The sequence below is a fragment of the Pelodiscus sinensis genome, chromosome 3 (assembly GCF_052426305.1).
Source record: "Pelodiscus sinensis isolate ZL-2025 chromosome 3, ASM5242630v1, whole genome shotgun sequence".
NCBI classification, from domain to species: domain Eukaryota; kingdom Metazoa; phylum Chordata; order Testudines; family Trionychidae; genus Pelodiscus; species Pelodiscus sinensis.
This window is the reverse complement of record NC_143054.1, coordinates 160,780,040-160,799,243: the sequence shown is the minus strand read 5'-3', so window position 1 is coordinate 160,799,243 and position 19,204 is coordinate 160,780,040. Positions and strand designations below refer to the sequence as shown.

The following is a 19,204-nucleotide window of genomic DNA, read 5'->3' as shown; positions in this document are numbered from 1 at the left end:
ATCTAGTTAATCTCTGACAAAGATGAATGATAGTTGCAGACCTGATTCAAAAAGGAAAGAGTGAAGCTGATCCCAAACTTTGTAGGAATAATGGCTATCCCCCTCTTCTTCCAGCGATTCTGTCTGAGAGAGCAAAGCACCATTAGTAATTCCCAGCTGTCTTCTGTCAGGCATTCATCCACACTAGGACACTGTGCTTTCCTCTAAGTCAGTAAAGACAAATGCAAACTACTATGTCTAGGAAGGAATACATCAAATGCACTGCTACAAAATGGGAAATAATTAGCTAATTAGCTAAGCAATAGTACTGCTGAAAAGGATCTGGGGATTATAGAAGATCACAAATTTAATATGAGCCAACTACGTTGCAATTGTGAAAAAGGTTGGTCATTCTGGGATGTATGAATAGGAGTGTCAGACCTAAGTCATAGGAGTTAATTCTCCCATTCTATGCAGCACTGGTGAGACTTCGTCAGGAGTAATATGTCCGGTTAAGAGCACCACACTTTAAGATGTGGACAAACTGGAGACAGTCCAGAGGGCAGCTACAAAAATCATAAGAGATTTCAAAAAAGTGACCTATGAAAAAAGGTTGAAAGAGCTGGGCATGCTTAGCTAAAGAAGAGAAGGCTGAGGAGGGACCTCATAATGGTCTTCAAATATGCAAAAGGCTGTTACAATGAGAACAGTGATCAGTCGTTATCCATTGCCACCAAGGGCAGGACAGAGAGCTGCATCTCCAATCCATCTCAACCAATTTCTCTTTCCCCCAAAAGCACAATTACCATCTTTGATACCACCTAAAATACTCTCTCCAGCTAAAGGGAAAAGGAAGGAGGGATGTTGTTAAAGTGAAAGCCTTGTTTCAGTGGTTTTGAAAGTGTGGTCCGAGGACAACTAATGGTCCATGACTATCTTGCAAGTGGGCCATGGGATCAGGACTCACCCCCTTCCTCCTTCCCTGCCCCCCGCAGTAGGGAGTAGCCCCCACACCGACAATGTTAGAGCACCAGTACTGCCTCCCAGCTGCAGTAGGAGGGAGCCCTGAGTTTTGTGGACCAGATCCAGTTTGCAGTGGGAGGAAGCGACTCCACACACTGCTGCTCCCCCTCATCCCAGCTGGGGGAACAGCAGTGCGAGAAACAGCTCACCTGGAGGCTTTTCCTGCTCACTTGGAATCCCAGCCAATGGGAGCAGCAGGGGGCAATGCCTGGGGACCCAGAGCCAGGGAAGTGCCTCCATCACCCTTATGCCCAGACTCTGTACCCCATCACTCTCACTCACACCCCCTTCCACCGTGACCCCACATCCTCATCCAGCTCCTGCATCCTCCCTTCCAACCAGACCCCCCCACAGCCTGCTCTTGCACCCTTCCTCCCAGCCAGACCTTGCACCCTCATCACCTCCTGCACCCATTTTGTTATCATGAGTGGTTGGCTGGTGGTCCATGGAAAGATTTACAATAAGTGGGGTGGACCACAGGTGTGAGAAACACTGCCTTATTTAAATACTTTACATTCCAAATGCTTTAGCAGTTTCTCCTTCTTTTCCACATCTTTAATAAAAGGTTAATAATAAAAGATTTTTATGGTGTGCTCGCCATGGCATTAAGCAGGCTCATGTCTTCATACCCAACACCCTTGACATTGTTTAACATTGTTGAATATTGGTCAAAGGCAGGGTTACAGTAACACCTTCGGCCCATTTATTCCATTTAATTGAATAGAGCAGGTCCACTGAAACCCTACTTTCCTAGGATTCTAACAGATACTTATATTGAAGCTAGAACAAGGCACTTGGCAGGAATAGAGTTAAAAACAATCGTTAATGTCTATTAGGGATGTGCTTGGTATTTGGGTCCCCATCAGAGGAAGTCGGATTTGAATTTTTTCCCCTCAAATATTTAGGGAAATGATTGTCTGCACTGATTAGTACTTGACAATGAATATATATACACACCTTTTGCCTTCTTTATTTGGCTATCTAAGAACCAGCAAAAAAACCTGGTTTCATGTGCTGCTGAAATGCTATGCAAAGTCTAGATTTGATAAACCCCTCCCTCTACTTCCTTATCCCTACACAAATGTAAAACAATAGGCTGAATTAATCCCTTGTGCCAGTCCATGGGAGGTCCTTGACTCATTATAACGTTAAGGGTCCTTCCCACACTGGGACTGAAGAGATGCCAGGAAAAGAAAAGGAAAAAAGCCACATCTTCACCACAATTTTAACTCTAAATCACCAAGGTTACTACTTGGACTTCAGTAGACAGTATAAAACCTACCTATTGAAGTCATCAATGATTTGCTTTCTGGTGTGATACTCTGAGTTCTTTACACATTCTTTCCAGCATCTCTTCAAAGTGAATCCTTCAAGCTTTTGGTTAAAATGGGTCAGGTCTCCTTCATCATAAAGATTCAGCTTTCTCACCTTACCAAAGAAAGAGACATTGATAAAGCCCATTAAGTGTAATTAAATCAGTGCTTTTGTCCAAGTCTTTTTATAGAACAATGTCCAGAACAAATTAGGCTTTAGTTGTTCCTCCTCCTCTTCTAACTCCATTGAACAATATGTTGAAAGTCCATGATACGTTCACGAGAAAACCTGGTGACAAGAATTTAGAGAGTGGGATTTTTAAGAAAGCCTACGGGATTTAGGTGCTGATGGGATTTGAGTACCTAATTGCTTTAGGTGCCTTTGAAAATTGCTGATGTTATAGAAGGAGACAAATGAAGTGGCAAAGGAAATTCAGCGAGGCAGAAGATAATGAGTCAAGTCACAATGTGGCCTACTGACTTCAGTAGACAAAGAATTGGGACTCCAAATAGGACCAGCACAGACAAAGGGAGAATGCCTGTGTTTAGTCCCTAATTGTACTTATGTGTCAAATTCCCAAGACGTGGCTAATATGCTGCACTGTTCTGCTTCAACTGATTTGTACCTGTTCTGCTGGCAGTCCAGACTTCAGGATGACATCATTCATCCAACACTCAACGATCATCATTCCCTGGGGACCCCCGAAGCCACGGAATGCTGTGTTAGAGGGCATGTTAGTCTTGCAAACCGTACCCTCACCTTGGATGTTGGGGATGTTGTAAGCGTTGTCCATGTGGAACAAAGCTCTGTCCATCACCTGAAGAACCACAGATAAAAAACAGAAGGGAAAGCACTTTTTTGTGTCAATCCCATGTCAGATTGTACACTTTTTGCTAAAGCAGTGAGGTGACACAAAGCAGCAAGGGCTAATTTACAAGAGGAGGGTTGCTTTCCGTGTGAGCCCCTGAGATGCAAATCACTCCCAAGGAAGGCAGTGAAGGAGGCAAGGCCATGGCTCCAACCCTGACTGCACTGGCACATGAAGTTGGCTGACTCCAGAAGGAGGAGTTTGCTGCAGCTTCCCGAAGGATAATGCAGCAGGTATCTGCACACTGTGCTCGACAGAACTGTGCCTTCTGAAGTAAAGTCCATCTAAAAGCTCCTCCTGGGACGGTGCTGCCTCACATTGGTGCCTGCTCTGGAATGCATCTAAGTGCCAAAATCCAGCCTTGAAACAGGCACTATTTGTGGGCTTGACTTTGCCACCCTCATGCATGTTGAAACAGGCTGCACCTCCCTACACCGTGACTCTCTGATTCAGCAACATCCATGGTCTGATAGGATGTTCCCAGGCCAGAGAGCCCCGTGGCTTGGAGGTAGGAAGCAGAAGGGCCGGCAGTAGGCTGAGCTGGGGTCAGTGACATGTAGCCTGGCCAGGGCCAGCAGTAGGGTGAGTGGCTGAGGCCAGAAGCGTAGCAGGCTGGGGGGCCAGTGGCAAGGAATCTCCCCTGATCCACCAAATCAGCTCATTCAAAACCGGTCAGGTCCTGAGGGTGCCTGACCAGGGAGGTCCAACCTGTAGTAAGTCAATGCACAACTTAATGGCTGGCTGGCTTCAGTGTGAGTAAGGGAAGCACAATCTGACACTGTGAGAGTAAGGATGATTACATGAGGAAGGGTGGTCAATGGGACTATGCACAGTGACGTTTGCAGAATCAGGTCCCTTCCCTTCCTTTTTGTTTGCCAGCACTAGGGTGAGGTTTTTCAAGAGCACTCAGCATTGGCGCAACTCAGCTCCTACTCAAGTCCTAAGGAGTTCTACCAAAGGAGTCCAAATTGACTTCAACAGGAACAGAATAAAGTTGACACTGAGCACTTTTTAAAATCCCACCCTAATTGAAATGGGCAAGGACCTGATCTGTGCACTCCCATACAACAAGCCTACCCAGCACACAACGAGCGCAATGGGAGCAACACTGGTGTAATCCAGAGCAAAACTGGGTCCCAGATACAAAATGGAGTTGTGCTACATATCTGACTTCAAAATTGTGTTTAAAAGGGTTGAAAAGCAATTGTAGCCCTAAAATTCCATTAATGAACATTTTTACATTTCATATAATCTAATGTGGCATAGTTCATATTTTCTAATGTGCACAGTCTGAATTCTCGCAGCTGTCATGAGAATTGCGTCCCAGTGTCATGGCAGTCACGGTGTCCCATGTGCTGGAGCTGGCTTAGATAGCAATTATTGGTGCTGCGGAATGGGCACGTTCCGTGTTGTTACAATGGAGAACAAAATGAGTGAGTGTTGCTGGGAACAGCTGAAAGTGGAATGCGACTCTGAAATGAAATGTGGCAGGCCACAGTCTCTAACATGTGGAAATACCAAGACAAGTTTCTTTGCTAATATATTTTTCAGGTCAGTTTCTCTAGTCAGCGCTTGTGCATTTTTTGCTACTTACAGCCAAAGAAAGATCTGCAGAGTTGCCCCCGTTGCTGTAGTATGACACCTTCAAACTGTTGATCTTACCATTCTTCATGAAGCCAACCTGCGGGAAAACAGTCCCTTCGTGAAACCAACTTGTGAGAAAACAGTCCCTTTCAACCTGAAGGGATTGTTGCTTAAGACCGTACAACCCTTCCTATTGACCTCTTGACAAGAAGATCTCACTCCCCAGGTGAGTCATTGAAAAAACTTTCCTCCAAAAAAAACCCTCCAACAACCCTGAATGGCCCTCATGCTGATGACAGGTAGCATCTTGGCAACATTGATGCGTGTTGTCTTCTGCTGAACAACTACCACATGGACACTATCAGTGGAGGTTTCACAATGTCAAGGCCATCTAAAGAGTGTTACAGCTCACAGTATGCCAATTGCTGTGATTGCAATGGAGACACAGAACTTAGACACTTCTACTCCAAAAGTTCAGGCTCTTCCTTCTTGAGCTAAAAGAGAATCTCTGTTAGTTGTCAGCTGTGAAGGAAATAGGACCCAAGTGAACCATTCTGACTCAATCCAGTACAGGTCAATGACATACACACTAGCTAATTCATTGCAATACTGTACTACTCAATTACATTTGTTTATGTGACATCACCAAAATAATACACATTTTCGCATTGTCTCTGTACCTTGTACTGTCCCAAAAAGGGATGTCTCCCACCAGTAATCAGCATGTCCTCATCTCGATCCAGCATGCAGCGTACAGGGCGACCAGTCCTATCAAAGGATACATTGAGAGTGCTAAGAGCATGTTGAGCCTGAAACTTGCTACCTTCTTGGAACAGGGAAATACTTCCCATGGTTTGTGAGATTTTTCATTACAACTAAGCTGGTGGATTGCCAATGGCTGCATGAGCTAGGGAGTAAATCACCCAAATTATTCACTTTCCTCTTAAGCAATTGGCATTATTGATGAGCAGGATACCAATCCCACCCACAGGGAGGCAAAAGGACAATTGCCCCAGGGCCCGGCAATTCTAAAGGGCCCTGCGGTGGCAGCAGCTGAAGCCCCAGGCCCTGTAGAATGGCCCTGGGAGCACTGTGTGGTTCACTCCAGAGTCCCACGCCACATATTCCACCAGCTCCGAGGGGGGTACTGCTCCAGCCCCACTCCTTCTGCCCAAGGTCCCGCCCCTCCTGGGAGCACAGATCTGCCCCTCCCCACATTGTCAGGGCTTTGCAATCCTGCTGGTACCCTGGCTAGATACTAGGGCTTCTTAGAAACATGGCTTATATTACAGTAATAAAGTAATTTATCACTAATTAATATCCTCTAGTCAGCTTAAGTATGTAATAGCGCTAACTAAAACAGTAACTTGCCTTCCATTACATAGCCTGGCCTTAGTTATTTAAGCAAGTTTACATTTCATCCCTTAGGTGGCAAAGTTGTTCTTCCTTGTCTAATGAGCCTCCTGCCTTTCCTCTGCTCTTCACAAGGTTTCAGAGCAGAAATCTCCAGGGATATGAAATACTTAGAGGAAGAACAAATAAACTGTTTTACGGATTCCTTCGAAAAGGCAAGAGACCTTTCTCTACCACAGCAATTGACCCCAGTGGACTCCATCAAAGTCACTGTTGCAGCATATTGTCCAGGCAGTGTCGTCAGCAGCTTGATGACGGTCGTACATACAACTCTCACTTCACAGTACACAGTTATTGCACAGTGAGGCTATGTCTAGACTGCAAGCCTCTTTCAAAAGAGGCTCTTTCAAAAGATACTTTCGAAAGAGCCTCTTTCGAAAGAGAGCGTCTAGACTGCACGCGGAACTTTCGAAAAAGCAAGCCGCTTTTTCGAAAGAAAGCACCCAGTGAGTCTGGATGCTCTCTTTCGAAGAAGCCCTATTTACATTCAAGAACGCCTTCTTTCGAAAGAGCACTTTCGAAAGAAGGCGTTCTTCCTCGTGAAATGAGGTTTACCGCCGTCGAAAGAAAAGCCGCGTTCTTTCGATTTAATTTCGAAAGAACGCGGCTGCAGTCTAGACGCAGGTGAAGTTTTTTCGGAAAAAGGCTACTTTTTCCGAAAAAACCCCTGAGTCTGGACACAGCCTTAGAGATGATGGGGCCCCATGACAGTGCCCTCAAAAAGCCTTGAATTTGAGGTTTGTTTGAAATCCTGATTGAAATTTCACAAATAACCATGTGCTTTGTGGTGGGCTGAACCAAAACCCCCAAATCCAAGCACCCCAGAATGTTGGGGCATTTGACATTTGGGTTTCGTATTCTGTAGACCGGGCCCAACTCCAGGTCCAATCACAAGGCCAGAGGGCACTCAAAAAGAACAGGCACACCAGGGGTGGTGCAGGGTTAATAAAAGAAGCAAGAATGGGGGGGGGGGCAACTGGTTGCCATAGCCATGTTGGTACACAGTGTGGTTGAGGTGAGATTTGTGATGGGTTCTGAAAGGGGTGGAGCAATCAGTCAAATGACAGAAGGGAACAATCTCAGGCTACTTCTAGACTGCAGTGCTTTTTGGGGATACCAGAGGTATCCTGAAAAAGCAACGCCGAGTCCAAGGAACATGTCCTCTTTTTCGAAAAAAATTTCAGAAGAACTGACGAAAGAGCACTTTCTTTCATAATTTGGCACTGTTGACATGCCAAATTTTGAAAGAGCCTCTTTCGAAAGTAAATAGGAAAAAGATACTCAATTTGCAGTACGCCTCAGACACAGCAGAAATGCAGAATCACAGAACGATTAACAATGTGGCTTTATTTCCCTCAGGTTCTCTAAGTTGATGTTGGAGATAGCTGCCATCCTGCTTGCTGTGCCCACCCTATTCATATGTTACTCAAGGGTTACGTCTGCCTGAAAGCAGTTAGAACTTCACTTTCCAGCTGAGGAGTTACCTACCCTTGGGATTCTCAAACCTGTTGTAAGCCTTTGGGGGTAAGAAACTGAGAGAGATTTCAGTCCAGGAAGCAAGAGTTCCTGTCCTGATTCAAAAGCACCCGGACTTCCTTCATCTTGTTAAAAAAAGACAATGGTACGACACAGGTGGGTCTATGCTGTAGGTGAGAAAGGAACCCACTTCTCAGCAGCAAACCTTACTTGAATGCAGCCACAGCTACTGCTGTTGACACAATAGTGCTTCTGGACTCCTTGCCTCCAAACCCTCCTCCCAGTCTCTTCACTCGAACTAAAATTCGATTCTCAGGAACTCCTAGTACACTGGCAACAGATTCCTAAAGAAAAAGTGAAGTGGGTTAGTGAGGGAGCAGTAGTGAGGGCATGGGGAGCTAGAAACACACACAACTTCGGTCTTAACTTTCTCTTTCCTGTGACTGTAGCATCAACGTAGGTGCTCAGACACTGTGGTGGTGGCGGGGGGACTTAAGAGTGAGATGTCTAGATAGATAACTGAAAGCGTGCATCATCTCCACTTGCAGCAAAGACTGTCTGATCCTAGTTTTGTGCCTTTCAGGCAGGAAGCTTGTAATGAAGGAACTGAAATCTAAAGCCACTGTCGGCAACAAGACACTAAGCTAGAGGCATTTGCTGGTCTGCTCCAGCTTGACAGATCCTCTGTTCCTTCTTAAGGTGGTAAAAATACCCTACTGATGGGTAAAGATCCAGCTTGCTAGGTTCCTTACCCATCAGTAGGGTATTTTTACCACCTTAAGAAGGAACAAAGGAACTGTCAAGCTGGAGCAGACCAGCAAATGCCCCTAGCTCAGTGTCTTGTTCCCAATGGTGGCTAGCACCAGAAGCTTCTGAGGTAAGACTCCTGCAGAAGGCAGATGTAGGATAATCTGCCCCCCCCCCCCGCACACGCACACATAGGAACCAAGACCTAATAGAAATTGACCCAAATTCTGAAGCAAAAGGTTTAATACCCCTTCCAAAACATTTTACTGTAATCATTTAGGACTATGGACATTCCGAATAGCCATGTAACTGTCCCACCTCTTTTCAGAATGAACGTAGAGATCATGGAAAGCTCACAATTGACCTTCAGTTTCCAGGGTTTTACTTTATCTACAGGAATACAAAGTACAGGCAGAGCTCTCTCACACACACACATTGCCCTGCTTGGTCTGAAGAGATCACCCCTACAGAGGAAAGGGTTGTTCCAGTTAATTGGGTTTCATACCACACCCATATCGGACGTGCAATTCAACCTCTGTGCCCATTCAACCCTTGGACTCTCTGCTGAGACAGCCAACAACTAGCACTAGCTAAAGTGGAAGGGGTTTATGCAATACGAACACCTGCCACTGGGAACTGGACTGTCCCAGTGAGCTAAATGCAATAGGTTTCCTAGCTAGTCCCAGCTTTCTGAGACACAAGAAAAAGCCAGAATCCACTGCAGATGAACGTTTTGTCCCAGTCTAGCATTCACCAAATTCACCAATACAGGAAGCAGAGCCGGCCCAAGCTACAGGCTGACCGGGCTACCGCCCAGGGCACCCCATTATAGGGGGCCCCGCGCGGGACTGCCAAACCGGGTGGGGGTGGGGCCACGCATGCACTGGGCACCCGGGGGCGGGGCCATGCTCCTGGGGCCAGGGGCGCACGAATAGCTCGGGCCGGTCCTGACAAGCAGTTACCTGTGTTTTTGTTGGATTCTGAGTGGATACAAACAGTTCCATCTCTCCGTCTTCACCCTTAGGCACAGCAATGGTGCAGTGAGTCTCCAGATAAAAGTGTTCCTGTCCACCAATGTACATTTCCCCTAGAGAACCAATGAAAAGGTATTCAGAAGGACTGTCGCTGCTACAAAGCTGTTTGCAGCTTTCCCCCCTTTCTGGGTTCTCTGGGTCACCTTGTGCCTTTATCTCTTTAGAGCTGAATGTCACAAGTTTCATACAATTAGACCAAGATCTGAGTACAACTCCCCATCTACAACAGCTTATTACCCTGCAAGTCTAACTGAATGCAACTGTGTTTCTTTCCTTAAGGAGCAAGTGATCCATGATATATAGTGACCAAACAGCCTTCTTAAAGCCAAAGATTTTACTTTGCACTAGGAACAAAGCATTAGACAATGCAGCAAACAGGTCTACACAACAGCTACCTTATCTAAGGTCCTACCATTCCATTATGACTGTAGGTGAGGATAGCCTCCCCCTCAGGCCCAGTCTGAGGCAAACACCCACCAGCCACCACATACCACAGAAACACTAATCCAGGAACCTAACCCTGCAACAAAACCAGTTGCCAACTCTATCCACATATCTATACAAGCAATACCATCACAGGACCTAACCACACAAGCCACAACATCAGGGGCTCATCCACCTTCACATCCTCTAAGGTGATACATGCCACCATGTGCCAGCAATGCCTCTCTGCCATGGCCAAACCAGACAGTCTCCATGCCAGAGGATAAATGGACACAAACCAGACATCAAGAAAGGTAGCATACAAAAACAAATAGGAGAACACTTTAACCTCCCTGGACACACAGTAATGGATCTAAAAGTAGCTATCCTTCTACAAAAACTTCAAAACCAGACTTAAAGAGAAACAGCAAAACTGCAATTTATTTGCAAATTTAACACAATCAAATTAGGACTGAATAAGGATTTAGAATGGTTCTTTCACTGCAAAGGCAATTTCCCCTCTCTTAATATGCTGCTGGGAGTGAGCCACATCACCCTGAATGAATTGACCTCATTAGCACTGGTCCTACACTTGATAAGTAACTCCCTTCTTTTGTTATACTAGTACATATATCCCTGCCTCTGTAATTTCCACTCCAATGCATCTGACAAAGTGTTTTTTACCCAGAAAAGCTTATGCCCAAATAAATCTTTTAGTATTTAAGGTGTCCGATGTAAGCTTTTTTGTGGATTTTTACGCACTAAAGTTTATGCCCAATCTCAGAGAAGGGGACAAGCCAGAAAGGTAAGAGAGGCTCTGGGGAAAGGCAGCAAGATATAGAATATCAGCAGCCAACCTCTTCACAAACCAGGTGAAGAAAATTTGCCCTTAAAGATGTTGATTCCTCAGAGGGGGAGGACTATAGTGACTGACCGGAGGGCAACCCACAAACAGGAAACTGCAACTGCTGGAGTGAGAGGGGCCACAGCAAGAATGAAGATGATGAGAGGAGGGTGCAGCACCTGTATAGAGCTACTCCCACAGCAGTCAGGAGGAGGCAGCCTAGCAGGGAAACATCCCATGACACCAGGACAAAATATAATGTTAATAAATTACGATAGGACAGTTCCATATGCGTCACAGAACCTAAAGCCAAAAGCCACAAGGGGGAAAGATTCTAAAGGGACCAAGTCTCATTTTCAAAAGAGATTTAGGTGCTTAGAATCCCAAGTCCAATGATTTTCAAAGAGATACAGGCTTCTGAGGCCTTAGCTACATGGAGAAACAGATGGGCATAAGCTTTTGGAATAGTTCCTTGTGTGGACTCTATATTTCTGAATATGAGTCATTAGTGGAATAACTAATTAACACATAATTAAGTGACTTTTTTTTCCAGAACTGTGTTCACACAGGGAACTATTTTAGTCAATTTCTACATGTGAACAAAGCCAATGTGTCTAAAAGTCACTTTAGAAAATTGGACATGGGTGGGCACTTTTGAAAGTTCTACCTATTGTCTATTTACACAAAGTTGTATTCAGTAAAATGAAACCTTGCACCCAGTCCAGCAAACCTTAGTCACATGAATGAATCTTACTTATGCAATTACATCTCTTGATTTCAATAGGATTTCTTATATGAGCATTGTAGGAAAAGGAGTTGTATCTGTTTGACAGACGGAGGTGATAACTTTGTGCTCACCTTCCACAATGTAATCAGATTCTTCAAATCCTTTCTGGACATTTCCTTTCTCAATCTTCCTTGGAACATCATAAAAGGATTGTTTCTCAATAGCTTCCTGGGAAAACATAGTTACACAGTAAGGTTGCCTGGGAAGATGGTAGATCAAAATATTTCAGCTAGAGTAGCATTAGTACTTTTGTTCTGATTCAAAAAAGAATTATTTGGGACAGAGTCAAGAAAACTGGTTTGAGACCAATTAAGGTTTTAATTATAATGGCCTGTTGAGTTAGGGCTGGTTGAAAATTTCCCATTTAAATAGGCTTTTGACAGAAAATTGGGGTTGCAACAAAATACCGGAAAATGCCTGCTTTCTGTGCAAAATGTAATGATTTTGTTAAAGTGTTTTAGCCAAAAATAGGAGTTGTTATTTACTCATCGGCTACGTCTACATTGGCATCCCTTTCCGGAAAAGGGATGCTAATGTGACGAGTCGGAATTGCAAATCCGCGGGGGATTTAAATATCCCCCGCGGCATTTGCATTTACATGGCTGCCGCTTTTTTCCGGCTTGGGGTTTTGCCGGAGAAAAGCACCAGTCTAGACGCTTGAAAGTAGGAATAAGGGATCTTCTGTTAAAGGGCTTATTTTCCGCAGACCAGAGGCACCGGGCGGGTTCCCGCGCTTCTGAGGCTTTGCCAGAGCAAAGCCTCAGAAGCGCGGGGAACCGCCGCTGCTGCCGCTTGAGTCCCGGTGCCTGTGGTCTGCTGGGGACCGTCCCCAGCAGACCACAGGCACCGGGACTCAAGCGGCAGCAGCGGGCGGGTTCCCGCGCTTCTGAGGCTTTGCCAGAGCAAAGCCTCAGAGGCGCGGCACCCCGCTGCCGCTGCAGCTCTGCTCCCCGTGTCCCTGGTCTGCTGGGGGGGGGCGCGGCTAGTGTGCCCCCCCCCAGCAGACCAGGCTTTTGTTTTGGACCCTGGAGCAGAGCAGCTGGGGCGCTGCGGATTGGTCCTGCAGCGCCCGCTCTGGGCACTACTGGACCAACCCGGCAGCACCCCAGCTGCTCTGCCCCAGGTCCTGATTCAGCCGCTGCTGGTCAGTTTCAGCAGTGGCTGAATCAGGACGCCTGGGGCAGAGCAGCTGGGGTGCTTCTGGGTTGGTCCAGTAGCGCCAAGGAGCGGTGCTACTGGAGCAACACAGCAGCACCCCAGCTGCTCTGCCCCAGGCGTCCCCAAGTCAGCCGCTGCTGAAACTGACCAGCGCTGACTACAGGAAGCCCAAGGCAGAGTTGCTCTGCCCCAGGCTTCCTGGAATCAGCGCTGATCAGTTTCAGCAGCAGCTGACTTGGGGAAGCTTAGGGTTCTTAAGTTGAATCTGTATGTAAGTCAGAACTGGCGGTCAGTTTCAGCAGCGGCTGAATCTGGACGCCAGTTCCAACTTACATACAGATTCAACTTAAGAACAAACCTACAGTCCCTATCTTGTATGTAACCCGGGGACTGCCTGTACATTTCATTAGCAACAGTTTGCTTCTCCTGTCCAGTGATGACTTATCATTTAAGATTGCAAACAGTTGTGATCATCTTAAGAATATCTGATTAGTAAAGACTTCCAGTTTCAAAACATCAGAAACCATGAAATATCATGAATTGTTTATACACAGAATCCTTCAACTTTGGAAAACTAGCTAATTGATTATGTTTTCACAGATTTGTTCTCAGGGTGTCAATGGAAATGTCGAAAGTTTTAGTGGCCATTTCCTTAATTTCATTAGCCTTAAAAAAGAGGCAAATTGTTCTGCAAAGTCTCACAATCTGAATCAGTCTCAGAATATTGAAAATGAGCCAAACTCTTTACTGATCTATACCAGTGCAAGCAAATTTACTTTACACTGACCACGATATCTCACAGAACATGGACTATTGCCTTCTTATGAGACATCACTGTATTTGAGTATTCCTAGACTACCCAAAGAATTGACTGAGGAGATGACTGAACAATTAACAATAATCTTGGAAAAGTCATGGAAGCCAGGAAAGATTCCAGAGGACTAATACAATGCCAATCTATTAAAAGGATAATAAGAACAACCTAGGGCCGTGGTCACCAACAGGTCGATCGTGATCGACTGGTCGATATGAGGCCTCGACCAGTCGATCACGAGGTGTCCTGTCTGCTCTGCCCCCATTTCCTTTCCACCCCCGAGAAGCCCCACTACCTACCTCAAGTGAAAATGGAGGTAGTGTAGGCTTACCGGGGATAGACGGAAGTCCCGCAGCTTAGCACTACTTCCGGCGATTCCGGAAGTAGCGCTAAGCTGCTCTGCTGGGTGTACTGTGGGAGGGAGCATCGACTCCCTGCACCACACAGGAGGAGTGAGTCAGCCCCAGGGCAGGCACGCGCGCGCGGGGTTTTCTTGCACCGAGGGGTTGGCCCCGGGGCAGGCATGCACTGGTTTCCCTCTGGGGGGGTGGGAATCCTGGGAGGAGACAGATACAGGGGACTTTCTGCCTCCACTGGCACCCCACTCCCCAGCCCTCACTCCCCAGCCACAGAACTCTGTCCCCACTCCCCGAACGCTGTCCCCACTCCCCTGTCCCTAGCCACAGAACTCTGTCCCCACACCCCTGTCCCCAGCCACAGAACTCTGTCCCCACTCCCCGAACTCTGTCCCTACTCCCCTGTCCCCAGCCACAGAATTCTGTTCCCACTCCCCTGTTCCCAGCTACAGAACTCTTTCCCTATTCCTGTCCCCGCTGGCACCCTGTCCCCAGCTGCAGAAACCTGTCCCCACTGGCAGTCTGTCCCCTGCTGCAGAACCCTGTCCTCTGTCCTCCTAGCACCCTGTTCCCTATTCCCTGCCCCCAGCCGCAGAACTCTGTCCCCACAAAATGTATAATTATAAATGCTTCATTTTAGATTTAAATAGCATGAATAAAAAACAGACCATTTATTTCATAACTATAAACATGTGATTTTAATTTTATACATCGCATAATTTAAAAATAAACTGTTTATCAGTGTGTAAGTAAGGGCTGGGGATAGTAAGTGATGGACAGGAGGAGAATAGAGAGGGCGGGGCTTCAAGGAAGGGGTGGGGCAGTAGATCTTCGCCTGTTCGGAGATTTAAAAAGTGATCTTGGTTGTAAAAAGGTTGGAGACCACTGACCTAGGGAATCATAGTCCAGTCATCTTAATTTCAGTACTCAAAAAGATAATGGAACAAATAATTAAGTAATCAATTTGCAACCACTTTGAAGATAATAGGGTGATGTAACAATCAGAATGGATTTTTCACAAACAAATCATGTCAAGCCAGCCTGACAGCTTTCTTTGACAGGGCAAAAAGCCTTGTAGATAGGGAGAAAGCAGTAGAGCTGATCTATCTTGGCTTGAATAGGCTTTTGATACAGTCTTGAATGACCTTCTAATTAACAAACCAACAGAGAGGTACTGTAAGGTGGGCTCCTAACAGTTGGAAAACTATATCCAGAGAGTAGCTAGCAGTGGTTCACAGTCAAGAGCATATTAAGTAGAGTCCTGCAGGAGTCGGTCCTGGGTCTGGTTCTGTTGATCACCTTCATCAATGATTTAGATAATGGCACAGAGTGTACACTTATAACATTTACAGATAATACCATGCTGGGAAGGATTGCACGTGCATTGGAGGATAGGAATAAACATTCAAAATAAACTGGACAAACTGAAGAAATGGTCTGAAGTAAATAGGATGGAATTCAATAAGGATGAATGCAAAGTGTTCCACTTAAGGAACTATCAGTTGCACACACAAAAAATGGGTAATGACTGACTAAGAAGGAAATTGTGGAAAGGATTTGGGGTCATAATAGAGCTACATATGAATCAATAGTGTAACTCTGTTGCAAAAAAGCAAGCATCCTTCAGGGATGTATTAGGAGTGTTGTAAGCCAACACACAAGAAGGAATTCTTCCACTCTACTCTGAGTTGATAAGGCCCCAACTATAGTATGTATCCAGGTCTGGGTGCCACATTTCCAGATAGATATGAACAAATTGGAGAAAGTCCAGAGAAGAGTAACTAAAAATATTAAATATCTTGAAAGTATGACTTGTGAATAAAGCTTGAAAAAAATGGGATTGTTTACTCTGGAGAAGAGAAAATGAGGGGCCATACATACAGGTCTTCTATAAGGAAGAGGGGGAAAATTGTTCTCATTAACCTCTGAGAATAGGACAAGAAGCAATGGGATTAACTTATAGCAAGGGTGGTTTAGGTTGGTCATTAGGAAAATCTTCCTGTTGGGATGGTTAAGCATTGGCACAAACTGCTGAGGAAGGTTGTGGAGTCTCTGTCATTGGAAGGTTTTATGAATAGGTTAGACAAACAGCTGTCAGGGATCGCCTACATAATACTTAGTCCTGTCTTGTTTGCTGGGGACTGGACTAGAAGTCCTTTCCAATCCTATGGTTCTATTCCCAACTAATATAACATCAGAGATTTTTTTGCTTTATTTATGCACTTCTGCCACACCCCTCATGATAAAGTCATGTCACAAATGCCAAAACATGAGTAACTAAAGACATAACAATATAGTTAGCCATATTTAGAAAAACAGCACTAAAGGAGGCATGATAGGGTCTGAGGCTGACTAACCATATGATCACATCTAAGCCATCTTACCTGAATAGTGATAATAGGTAAGAGGTCTTCATATTTGATCTTTATAGCTTTAGCAGCTCTTCGGGAATGTTCATGTGTATCTGCAACCACTCCACCAATGATATGGCCAACACAAGTGACCTATTTATAAAAAGAGATTTCAGTGCTCACCATAATAAATCATTGAAAGGCTCACATTGATTTTTTTGCAACGTATTTTTTGAGAAATCAATTAAAACCAGCTTCAAGTACAATGAGAAAAATTCTGACTTTACCTACACTGATGCAAATCCAGAGTAATGATTTGTTGCCATCAACCTGAGACTTAAGATTCACTCAGCCAGGTGGAAGTCAGTAACTACTCCTATCCCTTTCCATGAAAACATGGCACCTTCTGTCACTGGAAACTGGGTTGGGTGAGTTTGTTGCAGCTGTTTGCAGTTTAACAAAGAATATTCAGGGCAGAAATCCTGGCCCCGCTGAAGTTAATGTCAAAACTTTCGCTGACAATGGAGTCGAGATTTCACTTTGCATATAATGGAGAACTTTACCAGAAGTAAATAACCCTATAATCTGCTGGTCTTTTATACTCCACAGACTAGACCTTTGTATATATATATTAAAAAAAAAAGCTAAGAAACTACATACCATGTTATCAGCAAAAACAGTTTCATCAAAGGCAATTCCAGAGACATTACTCCCAGGAATGTCCTTTACAGAGATGAAACACACAAAACCGGGAACACACTCGGCTTCAGTTGTATCTATAGAACTAAGGAAGCAAGTAACACAAACAACAGAGAATTACTATTTTCCATGTACATAGCACTATAAATGTGTATGGCATATTAAAGATTCTACAAGCCCTGATTTTCTTCTCTGCCTCTCTTGCCCTCTGTGCAGTCATTCACACATGTGCAGAGTAGGTTTGGAATGACACCAGATCAGAATGGTAACACTTTGTACTCCGCTTGATCAGGTGTAAATGGCTAAACAAGGAGCAAGGCAGTGAAGAATCATGCCAACAGAATCCAGAGGTCAGCATGGTCAAACGCTCTGGGACTGACTGGCAGGAGTCAACATTAACAAATTAGAAATCCCTAAAGGAATGTATGTGATTCTTTTACAATATGATACCCAGAGATAAATATCTCAGAGATATAAATACCCAGAGATAAATATCTAATGTAGGCATACCGCAATTGCAAATGAAGCCTGGGATTTGAATTTCCCGGGCTTCATTTGCATAAGCGGGGCGCCGCCATTTTTAAATCCCCGCTCGTTCGAACCCCGTGCCGCGTGGCTACACGCGGCACGAACTAGGTAGTTCGAACTAGGCTTCCTAGTTCGAACTACCGTTACTCCTCATTCCACGAGGAGTAACAGTAGTTCGAACTAGGAAGCCTAGTTCGAACTACCTAGTTCGTGCCGCGTGTAGCCGCGCGGCACGGGGTTCGAACGAGCGGGGATTTAAAAATGGCGGCGCCCCGCTTATGCAAATGAAGCCCGGGAAATTCAAATCCCAGGCTTCATTTGCAATTGCGGTATGCCTACATTACCCCGCTAGTTCGAACTAGCGGGGTAGTGTAGACATACCCTCAGTCACTCTTACTTGAATTATTAACCATTCGGACAATGCAAACACAAGCTCTTTTAGGTAAATAGATATACAGGCAGTCCCCGGGTTACATACAAGTTAGGGACAGTAGGTTTGTTCTTAAATTGAATTTGTATGTAAGTCAGAACTGGTACATATTGTAGGGGAAACTCTAGCCAAACATTTCTCCAGAGCTCAGTTTTATTCTCCCACACCTCACTTCCCTCAGTCCTTTATTCTCAAGCTGAGGTGTCTGCTGAGAAAAGCCGCTCCACGTCTCCCTAGTCTGCTGGGGATGAGGGGGCACTAGCTTCGCGTCTCCCTGGTCTGCTGGGGGGAAGCAGCTAGTGCGGGGTTGCCTCACCCCGTTTGCAAGTAGGGATCCGATGTAAGTCGGATCCATGTAATCCAGGGACTGCCTGTACACAGAGGCTTCGTCTACACTGCGAGATCTTCCGGCAAAAAATATGCTAATGTGCGACTCATTTGCACGAGTCACAGTCTCATTAGCATATTTTCTGCCATTTCGTTTTGCAAAAGGGGTTTTTGCACAAAACCCCCAGGAAAGGCATAAGGATCTTGCACAAAACAGGGGTTTTGCGCAAAAAAATGCCCATTTGCAGGGCTTCTTTTTGCGCAAAAACTCCTTGCACAAAAAGAAACGGCAGAAAATATGCTAATGAGATTGAGACTCATACAAAAGAGTCCCGCATTAGTATATTTTTTGCCAGAAGAGCTCACAGTGTAGTTGTAGCCAGAGAGAGCTCCTTGCAATGGATGGGTTGGGGCCATTTTTAAGCTAACCTGTACACCATTTACATTTGCTTGTACATGTGATTACAAAATCCTGTATAAACAAGACAGTCTGACTAAACTGACAGTTTCAGTGACCACTGACAATGACATTTAGCAAAAACTTTTTTCTGTAGAAATTTGTTTTTAGTTACAGCCAGTCAAAGGTGATTCAGTCATCAATGAACAAATAGTACACAGATATTTTCCAGAATGCCAGAGAAATCCATGCTAAGGAGGATGAGAATATCTATTATTATGGTTAATACAGGAAATAACCATTAAATATTCGTGTGGTACTTTTAACATATTGATATCAAAGTGCTTTCTAAATGTAGGCATGCACTAGTATCTTTGTTACATTGCCTAAATTCACACAAGGAACAGAATCTATGTTTCTTGACTTCCAGCCGATACCCAATCACTGATTTAATTTACTTCCCCAGACAATCCTGTAATATACATCTTTCAGATGAGACGTAACACTGAGTTTCAGCCTTCTGACCATTGAAGTTGTTAAAGATCCCACAGCATTTTTCACAAAAGATGGATTGTGGTTTGATGTGATGGCCTACCAGCCACTTATAGTCTGCCTATCTAATTCCTGTCCCAGCTGCCATATCACAATCAGA

General features: G+C 45.0%; 1 protein-coding gene across 4 annotated transcripts in view; it reads right to left on the bottom strand.

Moving 5' to 3' along the window:
* The window catches only part of XDH (xanthine dehydrogenase), a 94,662-nt gene that overhangs the window by 17,209 nt on the left and 58,249 nt on the right, over positions 1–19,204 (bottom strand). For all 4 annotated transcript variants that reach the window (XM_075925324.2, XM_075925326.2, XM_075925325.2 and 1 more), the window contains 10 exons: positions 16,832–16,955; positions 16,205–16,324; positions 11,564–11,660; positions 9,367–9,491; positions 7,868–8,001; positions 5,449–5,536; positions 4,779–4,865; positions 2,942–3,133; positions 2,285–2,430; positions 42–123 (listed from right to left, as the gene is read on the bottom strand). In XM_075925324.2, coding sequence (XP_075781439.2) covers positions 42–123; positions 2,285–2,430; positions 2,942–3,133; positions 4,779–4,865; positions 5,449–5,536; positions 7,868–8,001; positions 9,367–9,491; positions 11,564–11,660; positions 16,205–16,324; positions 16,832–16,955 — 1,195 coding nt within the window. The remainder of the gene's footprint in view (positions 1–41; positions 124–2,284; positions 2,431–2,941; positions 3,134–4,778; positions 4,866–5,448; positions 5,537–7,867; positions 8,002–9,366; positions 9,492–11,563; positions 11,661–16,204; positions 16,325–16,831; positions 16,956–19,204) is intronic.